Source organism: Xenopus tropicalis, chromosome 7 (genome assembly GCF_000004195.4).
Source record: "Xenopus tropicalis strain Nigerian chromosome 7, UCB_Xtro_10.0, whole genome shotgun sequence".
NCBI lineage: Eukaryota > Metazoa > Chordata > Amphibia > Anura > Pipidae > Xenopus > Xenopus tropicalis.
The window spans coordinates 109490862-109502438 of record NC_030683.2 but is presented as its reverse complement, the minus strand read 5'-3'; the positions used below and the strand labels follow the sequence as shown (position 1 = coordinate 109502438).

General features: G+C 38.4%; 1 protein-coding gene across 1 annotated transcript; it reads left to right on the top strand.

Annotated features, from left to right (window-relative positions):
- Positions 1 to 214: 214 nt before the first annotated feature.
- Positions 215 to 9154, top strand: LOC100498532 (trypsin-3-like). The gene is made up of 5 exons (NM_001346569.1): positions 215 to 290; positions 5131 to 5296; positions 5887 to 6146; positions 7704 to 7840; positions 8778 to 9154. The coding sequence occupies exons 1-5, from the start codon at positions 251 to 253 to the stop codon at positions 8928 to 8930; spliced, it is 756 nt and encodes a 251-aa protein (NP_001333498.1). The 5' UTR covers positions 215 to 250; the 3' UTR covers positions 8931 to 9154.
- The last annotated feature ends 2423 nt before the right edge of the window (positions 9155 to 11577 follow it).

The window sequence follows — 11577 nt, the reverse complement described above, 5'->3', positions numbered from 1 at the left end:
ATAAATTCTATTAAATATTACTAAAAATGGCAGCAATAATGTTGATTTATCAATTAATAGCCAAGACATGTTTCCTGTGACTAATTATTACCAGGCTAGCACTTATGATCTAAGTACCTGGAGAAGGTCCATGGGAAGAAACCAGGTGCTCTTTTATGCTGATAACTGGCCTATAAAGGCTCTCCCCTTTGTGAACAACAGTCTCTTCGATTCAGTTCAGCTTACGACTGACAACCCAAGAAAACTCATCATGATGCCTCTCTGGGTACTGATGTTCCTGGCAGTTGCAGGTAAGAATCTGTTAGAGATCTACAAATATTTAAAACATTGGTCTCTAAAGAACATCTAGGGTTATTCTTGGTTTATCCACATAAAATCAACTTTATAACATCTGTAATTTCTTTTGTTGTGTAAAATCTGCATTTAGCAATATCCTCTATTTTTCAGTGTCATAATTTATAAGGAAACCTAATTTCCATCTTAAAAGTTCAAATAATTATACATTTAGCAAACATGAAAATGACATATGTATACCAATAGTACTCAAATGGAAAGATGTAGAGCTGTAGTTAGCAAACTCTGGTAGCAACCCGCACAAACATGTGGATGGGCTGGGGGGTAGGTCTGCAGGTCAGTTATAGTAAGAGCTCATTTCTAGTGTCTTAGATATACACAGAACTACAAATTTGGGGGTGAACCCATGAAGAGGTTCCAAAAGTAGAATATGCAGGTAGCCAATTAGGATAAACCTGAATTACTGGAGTAATATAATAACGGGAATATTATAACAATATTGTATATATATATATATATATGTATACTTTATGAGCAAAGGGGGACATTGGACTGAAAGTAAGGCTTAAAACCAAAAACATTAGTAGTGTTGGGATTTTTTTTTTAATTAAACTTTGCAACAAGTGAATCTGTTGAGCTATGGCTGCCTGAGATTCATTATTGCACAGTTATTGTACAGCTTGAGTAATATTACCATGACTTAAGTAGAGTCCATTTAGCAGGCAGGACTCCATTCAAGGGGGCAGCCATTGGACTCTCCAACTGAGGCCTGTGGGAATTTGAACAATGCAGTGTACACTGTGCAGTTAAAATGGCTGACTGTGGACTTTTTTTGCACTTTCACGCTGCGTTCTGCATTGCAAATGCCCCTTATATACAAAAGGTTGCACATATATTAGTAAAACAACTCAACGAAGATTAACTTGACATGCTTAGCTTAAACACTCTGTGCAAACCTTGAAACTAAGCCTCGGCCTCCTGATCCCCCCAACCCACCTAAATACTGAGACTATTTGCTAAAACCTAGCCCCATGCTTACCCATTACAAAATCCAAGTAACCATTTAACCATGACAACCCCTCCTTTTCTACTACCCCAGGGGTGCCCCACCCTGCCAACCGCTGCAACTAAGCTCCTATTTAAAACACTTCATCCACACACACCATTTAATAAACTCACAGAGCGGGAGAATGTTGACATTCTATTGCTTAAGGAAGGACAACATCTGAACCCCTCTGATCATTTCAAGGCTCCTATACCCCACCCTTTGGAAACTTTCACTCCACAATATAACATAATTCAGAAAATGGTGATAGCTAACCAACCCAACACAAATGGCACAAGAATTTGCTAACTATTATTCTACCCTTTATAATCTCAGTGATGATCCATACACCCCTTAACCAACACAAACAAACATTGACAACTTTCTAGCCTCTCTATCTTTACCAATCCTGTCACAACAACAGAAAGAACAACTAAATCAACCCATTTCAGCAGATGAAGTTTTACAAGCAACCAAAATCCTAAAAATCAATAAAGCCCCCGGACCTGATGGGTTTACTAATAATTTTTATAAAAAACGAATGCCCAATATTTCCCCACTGTTAACGCTACTATTTAATAATTTAGGTGCCAACCCCTCTCCCCGTACGGAATTATTCCAAACCACTATAACCACGATACCAAAACCAGGAAAAGACCCTAATCTAGTAACCAATTATAGGCCAATTTCCCTACTAAATTCGGACATAAAAATCTATGCAAAAATTTTAGCTATAAGATTAAATCCTTTATTAAAGACTTTAATAGTAAATGACCAGGTAGGCTTCATCCCAACTAGGCAAGCTCCGGACAACACTAGAAAAATAATTAACATTGCCCTACATGCTAATTCTAACAGAACACCTTGCCTGATCCTATCTTTAGATGCTGAAAAAGCATTCGATAGAGAAGCCTGGCCCTTTATTAAAGCAGTTTTACTTAAGTTTGGCTTCTCTGATTTCTTTTTAGACAGTGCTTTAGCTTTATATACTAAACCCTCTGCCAAAATTCTTACAAATGGTTTTAGCTCAGCCCCATTTTTCCTAACCAATGGTACTAGACAAGGTTGTCCACTCTCCCCTCTTATATTTGCCCTCATTATGGAACCCCTAGCAGAATCTATACGTAGATCCCCAATGATTCAAGGATACACAATTGGTTCTCAAATCTGTAAAACCTCACTTTTTGCAGATGACGTAATCATTACAATTACAAACCCCAGTAAATCCCTACCAGACTTATTCCAAATAATTAAACAATTCTCCCTAGTCTCCTATTACAAAATCAATACCACCAAAACAGAAGCACTCCCGATATGGATTCCAAACCACATTCTTTCGGACCTAAAGTCCTCATATAAGTTCGAATGGCAGCAGTCTTCCATAAAATATTTGGGCATCCATGTAAGTTTCTCTGTAAAAAATCTGTTTAAAGAAAACTTTACTCCTATGCTTAATTTCAAAAACTCACCCAGGACTGGATGTACAAAGATATCTCGTGGCTAGGCCGTTTAGCAGCAATTAAATGCAACCTATTACCAAAAATCCTATATTTATTTAGAACCATACCAATTAATATTCCTGCTAAATTTTTTGCTTCATTACAAGGTCTAGTATCCAAATTTATTTGGCAAAAACGAAAACCCAGAGTAGCATATAACACCATGACAAATTCCAAAAACAAAGGAGGCTTAGCACTCCCCAACTTTAAAAAGTACTATCAGGCCTGTCATCTCAATCTTTTGCAACAATTTTTTGATACGGACAATCCTCCTCAACGGGTATCTCAAGAACTCTCAGTTATCCCCACCACAGAGATTCCAATCACCTCTACAATATGGATCCCTCCTTAATTACGCTCGGGACAAAAAAACCATTTACCTGCGACAACAGCCTCAATTAAAATATGGGACACACTAATACATATGGACAATCTGAAGAACGGTCTTTACCCTCATTTTCCTATAACTGGATTCCAAAAAATAATAGATAACCTGAACTTAACCATATGGACACAAGCAAACATTACCACTTTCGCAGACCTGTTTCAAAAACTTATATTCCAACCTTTCACCTATTTAAGGAACAAATTCAAAGTACCAAACTCAACTTTTTTTGCCTACCTACAATTATCCAGTTATCTGAGAACCAACTCACTACAGAAACTAAAACCCCTACCAACAGAACAAAACCGGCTTTACACCTTACTACAACAACCTTCAAAAATATTGCAGTATTATGCCCGGTTGTTGGACATCAATGTACAAGAAACAAACTCTTATACAAAAAAATGGGAAACCGAGATCAACTCCAACTCCTTGAATCCAGTGTAAAATTAATGTACAGATGGTACATGACCCCTGCAAAAATCTATAGAATCTTCCCGGCCACTTCATCCAACAAATGCTGGAGAAACTGCAACCAAATCGGAACTTTTATTCACATATGGTGGGATTGCCCTAAGATATCCCAATTTTGTCTCTCAATATCTCCTATCCTAACGGACTTATCTCAAATCAACATTTCAATATCTCCTAGACTTGCTCTGCTAAATCTGGACTTAGATCACATCCCCTGAAATAAAAAACGGTTCATAATTCATGTTCTTGCGGTATCCCGTTTACTGATAGCAAGAAACTGGAAATCAATACTGATCCCTACATTAAATGACATAATTTCCTTACTCAATAGTAACAGTACCATGGAATACTTCAACACCAGAAATATAACCACCTAATGCACAAGTATCACGCAAAATGGGATCCCTGGAACAATAGCAAATATTCTGAAAAAAACCCCACCAGAAAGTGCATATGATCTCTCTTCAGTGTAATGTTTAGGAAATAACTGAATAATGGATACATTTAAAAACCTGGCTGCAGATTTTATGTCTATGTCTATAAACAAGACATGGATAGCCCCCATAGGTGCTTTTCTTTTTTGTTATCTCCCTTTTTTATAAAAATCCTGGCATTCAGACAGTGTTTTTCTAAATACTCTCCTTCTGTCCTATTATCTCTTCTCTCTCTTCCTTTCCTACTTTATCTGTCTTTTGTTACTTCCCAAGGTATAGTAATAAAACAGGTGAATTTAGATCTAACATCAATCTACCCGCACAAGTGAGGTTGCAATGTTCTACTTTATTTACTCTATTTACCTGCTTGTTTATTCAATTTACTTTTTTATATATATATATATATATATATATATATATATATATATATATATATATATATGCGTATTGTATAATGTAAAACCACTGCAACATTATTGCTGTAAACTTTTCTTTATTCACCAATAAAAAAACGTTAAAGAGAAAAAAAGAAAAAAAAGAAAATGGTGATAGCACCAGGTAAAGAGAATATTAGTATGGCTATGTATTTGAAATTAACAGTCATTAAAATACTGCCTGAACGTAACAATATAGTAAGGGGAGCACTCACCGGCGTTTCCAGCTGTAAAGCAGTTCTCGTGCTACAACGTCTGTTGCGCCCCCAGTTCCGGCGTACTCCAACAGTCAGAACAAAAATATTAGACGGAGCACTGAGAACATTGCCTTATTTAAAATATCACTTTTATTAATAAAATGAAAAACATAACAGTCCTATATAGCTCGCTTGACGCGTTTCGTGGCTTCGTACCACTTCATCAGAATACTGCCTGGCATTTCAACAAAAAAGCTTACGTTTTAGCATTGGGTTCCATAACATCTCATAGGCAACTGTTGTGTACTGCCATATATAAGCCCTATGGAAAAGGCACATACACCCAATACTGCTATTATTATTTGCAGCTGCTGCTCCTCTGGATGATGATGATGATAAGATTGTTGGAGGATATGAGTGCACCCCTCACTCCCAGCCCTGGCAAGTATTGTTCACCTACAATGGAGGAAACTGGTGTGGGGGTTCCCTAATTTCACCCAGATGGATTATTTCTGCTGCTCATTGCTACCAGCCGTAAGTAACTCACAATGTGACATATGTATATGAACAGCTATGCCTCTCATACAGTTCATTTAAAAAAAAACATTATACCCCATTTTCAACATTGGTTTACTGAATAGGGCTTGTGCAGAACATACAATTTGCTTGTCCTTTTACAGTAATTAGGAAATATCTAAGGTTTTTCTATTATCGAAAATGGCACTAAAACCCCATTCCAGTTCCTGATCCCAAGGATTAAAGTCTAACAAACCAGCAGGTCACTGGGAAGCCTCAGTGTAAATAAACCCCTCCATTCCTCCAGTTGTAGCCTGTTATCTTTTTAGATAAAGAGCAGCTCATTATAAAGTGTTTCCCATGTATTTTGTTACACACAAAACATTAAGATGTAAGCTCATATCTGCACACACAGGCAAGAAGAAATCAGAGGGAACATTGTTTTTCTCTGGAGGTCCTGTCTCCAAGTCATTGAGGTCTACTCATAGCTTAATCAGGATAAACCTTTCCTCCCATCTTTTAACCAGTTTCAAAGCAGGGTTAGAACATATTAATTTCCCACTTTATATACTCCATATTTTGCATTCTATTTTCTCTCTTTTGTCTAGACCCAAGACCTTGGTTGCTCTCCTTGGAGAACACGATCTTAAAAAGAAGGAAGGAACTGAGCAGCACATCCAAGTGGAGGCTGCCTATAAGCACTTTGGCTACAAAGATAAAGCTCATGACCATGATATCATGTTGGTTAAACTAGCGAAACCTGCTCAGTATAATCAGTATGTGCAGCCCATCCCAGTGGCAAGAAGCTGCCCAACAGACGGGGCTAAGTGTCTAGTGTCTGGCTTTGGAAATGTGCTTGGATATAATGGTAGGTAGCTCATATGGATAACAAATGAATCATTTTTTCATAGGGAAGAAACACTACTGGAATTTATACATTCATATTTAGTAGCTAGGAGATAATCAGTACAGTTTAAAATATTTATACAGCTTTGACACTGATAAAGACAAAAAATGTTGCACACTTCTCAACCATTTAGGTTACTGCTGGCCTGATAGAGCAATATTGCACCCTTCAGTCTTTATGCACTTGCATCCAGGGAGAGCACAATGCCATAGGGTGGGAGGTAAATCCAGGGCTTCTATACAGTCTGCAATCGGTGCTCCCTGACTTGCACATCTGGATGCATAAGCCTACCTCCACCAACCAAAAATAGAAAAACTTTCAAGAGAAGCTATCACTGAATTTGAAGTAAAAAAAACAAAGTGATCAGCCTTTGATGTGGGATCTCATGCTAGAGAACCTGGTTTGATTCCCTGTGACAACTCCTTGTGACTCTGGACAAGCCACTTAATATCCTGGTGTCTCTGGCTATCTGTCTATAATGCCCTCTAATGTAATTGTTAAGAGTAATTGCTGTTATCTTACATACAGAGATTATTATTTCTAAATTTTTGGCCCTATTATATTACACTGGAATTAAACATGAGAATAAAGGACACACTTGATCAATCCTAGGAAATGCTTAAAGCTTCTAACTCCAATTGCAGGAGCAAATCAGCTGGGATCAGCTGGAATTTTCATTGGAGGATTTTTTGCATTTTAATGCAGCCGCTGGCTGGGAAGATTTGGAGAAAAGTTTTGTAAACGTTTTATTGTGCCAAGTTGATGCCGCTCCCCCTGCACTTTGTTTTTTTCACATTAGAGAGGATCAAGGGGGGCCACATAGCTAGTACAGAGAGCGCAATAGTCAAAAATCTGATATAAAAATCTGAATTTCAGCTCTTTAAGTTAGCAGGAGCTGCTTTTTACCACCCCTGGTAACTTGATGGGAGCTGAGGTGAGTTTCTCAACTCCCCGTATGGCAGCAGCACCCCTGCAAACCTGATGTTGCTGGATTATGGCTCCCAGCATGCCTCAGTCTTCATTATATCTCACATTATTCCTGGATTTGTTGTCCAGCAACAGCTGAGTAAAGGTTGGTTGAGCAGTGTAGTGCAGCAAGGCTAACTGCCCCTTTATTATTGCATGTTAACAGTACAAGGACAGATTAGAAAGATCTAACCTAATTATAAGCTCCCTACGCTGCAGTTAAACTGATCATCTCAAGAAAATCTAACACCTCCCCATCTGTCACATATACTTTGCCAACTATTTCATCCGAATTGTTTGCATATTTTAACATGTAACATATAATGTCATAACTCCTTACTGGTAATTGGGAAATTATGAAATGGCTTCTTGCTACTCTCCTTATTGCTAAAGCTCAGTCTGTGGTTGGAGTATGTGACTGGGATAACCCCTCTCTATAGATAACATGCTGCCATTGCAATTCAAGAAATTTTACTTGCTGACCTTTAATATATTAAAATCAGGATAGAATGATGAACTGAAGAATGTTAATCTTTTTTTGATTGCTTATAGTACGGTACCCTGATCAACTGCAGTGTCTGGAAGTGCCCATTGTGTCTGACTCCAGCTGTAAGGCTTCATATCCCAGGATGATTTCTGAGAACATGTTCTGTGCCGGCTTCCTGGAAGGTGGAAAGGGTTCTTGCCATGTAAGAAAAGAATGGATAGAGAGAGAGGTGGACAAGCAGATTGCTATAATCACACGCCCTCCATTGCAACATGCAGATATAGGTTGCTTGCACTGCTTAGCTGGAAGACAAGTTATTATTCATTGCTTTGATGCTGTTCTCTCCAGTTTAAAAGTCACTAAAGGACAATCACTCTAATTACTAAGCCCAACCCTGGGCTGGCAATCCTCTTCTTACCAAAAATGCACTGGTACAGGACACTGTGTAGGCAGCAGAGCCGCCATATTGTTCTAAAGCTCCCAGATGTCCCCTGTGCAGGAGCATGTATAGTACAGAAATCTCCAAGAAAGCTCTATACTGCCCCTGAGGCCTAGAACCTTTCAGAATGTCAGCAATGAAAGAAATAAAAAGGAATCACATGGGCAGGCCATAACAAAGAAATTGAATTTGCCCCTGTTTCTATATGTCACACCTGCCAGCATGTAAAGGATATCATGGGAAAAAAGACAAATACCTCCAAAGCTTAACTTTGACTATTATATTGACCATATACCAATGCGTGATTTTACATACCATGGTTTGAGGTCTAAGGGGCTTATTTATAAACTCCAGGTCATTTCTGCCAACTGGTAACATTGGGCTTTAAATATAACTTTTTATTTTTGGTACTGAAACAATTAAAATAATTGTCTCAACTGAGGCTCAGAAATAATTATCCATAATGGAGAGCTCCTGTAGACAACAATGAAAGAATGGGCTATTGCTGTTAACCAGTGGGCTAGTACAGCAAGTTTAGTATATAAAATACAGCATACCTAGCCATATTCATTTGTACAAAGACATGGTTCAAACATCATCAATACTCAAATCAATGTTGGTTCAAAACTAATTATAAAACGGTACTGTTTGCTATGTATTTGTAACACATTTTTAAATTAGTTTTATTTCCTTTCATTAGGGTGACTCTGGCGGCCCCCTGATTTGCAATGGAGAACTTTATGGAGCGGTTTCATGGGGGGGAAGCTACTGTATCAGTAAGAATTCTCCAGGAGTGTATGCTAAAGTCTGTAACTATCTAGACTGGATAAAGAATATTACAGAAAACAACTAGACACAAACCCTTGAGACTCACATACAGTGACTGTATACCATGGGAAGCAATGTGGCTCTTCTGCTGCAGCTGAACAACAGCTCCCAACATCTTTAATCTGAATGAAATATCATATCTTGAACATCAATATATGTGTATTACTGTGTGTGCAGCCACCAAAAGGGGTTAAATATGTTGCTCTAGCTGTTATATGTTACAAACAATTAAATTGATATGAGGCATCAGTCCTACGTGCAAGTATTGTCTTTAATGTATTTGGCTAATAGGGGCTTTTACTGCAGTGCTGTCAAACAGAGCTGGGGCTTACAGTAAAGATGAAGGCATCACAAGGTGATGCACTCTGATGTTCTCATGGATATTCTAGTTAAAGGAGAAGGAAAAGTAAAATCTAAGTAAGCTTTATCAGAAAGGTCTATGTAAATACAGCCATAAGCACTTACAGATAGAGTCCTCTATCAAAAGAAACACAGGATTTATTGTCTCTCTTTTTGTAAACATGATGTTCCAGTATCTGTTTACTCAGGTATGGTAATAGTGTCTGCAGAATAAATATAGTGTTCTAGGTGGCACTAATGTGGCAAATCTATTGCCAGTAAAATACCAAAACGACTTTCCTTCTCCTTTAAATCACTAAGTTTATAAAGAGATACACTGTGAGCTCCCTCGTGTGGCGAGGTTGCCAAATGAGACACTGAGCCAGTTTGGGCCCATCTTGTCCTGGGCCTGTCCATATAATAATGAATCTGTGTATAAGCCTATTGGTAAATGCTGTGCTGTAGATATTCCCTGCAAAACACATTACATGAGTGAATTTTGTAACTTTGTAAAAAATATTTAAGGACTGATCATAACAGAACCTGGGGTTTTCTGGATAAGGGCTTTTTTTGCTGTAATTTGGATCTACGTGTACATACATAGTCTACTAAAATATAATGTAAACATTAATTAATCCCAATATGATTGTTTTTCCTTCAAAAAGGATTAATTATATCTTAGTTGGGATCAAGTACAGGTACTGTTTTATTATTACAGAGAAAAGGGAATCATTTAACCATGAAATAAACCCAATAGGGCTGTTCTGCCCCCAATAAGGGGTAATTATATCTTAGTTGGGATCAAGTACAGGTACTGTTTTATTATTACAGAGAAAAGGGAATCATTTAACCATGAAATAAACCCAATAGGGCTGTTCTGCCCCCAATAAGGGGTAATTATATCTTAGTTGGGATCAAGTACAGGTACTGTTTTATTATTACAGAGAAAAGGGAATCATTTAACCATGAAATAAACCCAATAGGGCTGTTCTGCCCCCAATAAGGGGTAATTATATCTTAGTTGGGATCAAGTACAAGGTACTGTTTTATTATTACAGAGAAAAGGGAATCATTTAACCATGAAATAAACCCAATAGGGCTGTTCTGCCCCCAATAAGGGGTAATTATATCTTAGTTGGGATCAAGTACAGGTACTGTTTTATTATTACAGAGAAAAGGGAATCATTTAACCATGAAATAAACCCAATAGGGCTGTTCTGCCCCCAATAAGGGGTAATTATATCTTAGTTGGGATCAAGTACAGGTACTGTTTTATTATTACAGAGAAAAAGGGAATTATTTTTAAAAATTTGAATTATTCGCTTATATTGGAGTCTATGGGAGATGGCCTTCCCGTAAACTGGAGCTTTGTGGATAACGGGTTTCCAGATAACAGGTTCCATACCTGTAATACATGATAATAAAAATGATGGATATGCAGCTTAATAAATATGGGGTGGTATAAAAACCTCCTTATATGATAGTACAGGTATGGGATCCGTTATCCGGAAACCCTATATCCAGAAAGCTCTGAATTATGGAAAGGCCATCTCCCATAGACTCATGGCAAATTTTGGCATTGGCGGATTGTTTCGTGAAACGGGAACGCAACATTTTTTTATGACGCACAACATTTTCGACGTAGTGAAACGACACAGATCCGCTCATCACTAATAATACTTAGGATATGGAACCTTCCTGACAGTAGGGTGCTTGGAGCTGGTTTTGAATTTCCAGACTCCTCTTCCTGTGAACCCCCATTTCATTTGACCCACTATTTGTAATGTACCCCTATATTTTGTCTAAGCAATTTCACTAAATTTTGAGCCATTAAACCTGATAGACTCTCATGTCTCCCAGAGATAAAGTCATGGCCACCTGGGCCCTTTGACTCATGGGATCTCTGCTCACAGGTACAGTTACTTACATTACTCCTCCACGTGCTCTCTGTACAATATATAGGGAGCAATGGATTCCCGACTGTCATTTATAAGAGGAGTTACACACCCTGGTAAAATTAAGTTGCCATGTTTTTCCACCAATGGACTGGACCAGCAGGACCTTGGAAGAAGAACCAGTGGGCCCCAGCTCTCATGTCCCTGGTCACTCCACTGACTTAAACATGCTCCCCTTTGACCTCCCCTCCATATCTCTGCTGCATCTGAGATTGCAAGGTAATTGGGAGGGGGGGGCTGTGGAGTTGCGCATTCTTTGGAGGACTTGGCGTTGACCTCACGACTAGGGTGGGGTGCTGAGGTGGCAGCCCCAGTGGGCCCTGGACCTTCCAGTCCAACTCTAAGGAAAAATACTCTGGCAAGCACTGTGCCCACATC

What these genes read in the sequence shown, in the direction of transcription:
- LOC100498532 (NM_001346569.1), top strand. Translation starts at nt 251, where the DNA reads ATGATGCCTCTCTGGGTACTGATGTTCCTGGCAGTTGCAG. An exon ending in GCTGCTCATTGCTACCAGCC is followed by an intron (nt 5,297 to 5,886) that starts GTAAGTAACTCA and finishes TCTTTTGTCTAG; the next exon opens with ACCCAAGACCTTGGTTGCTC. An exon ending in AAATGTGCTTGGATATAATG is followed by an intron (nt 6,147 to 7,703) that starts GTAGGTAGCTCA and finishes GATTGCTTATAG; the next exon opens with TACGGTACCCTGATCAACTG.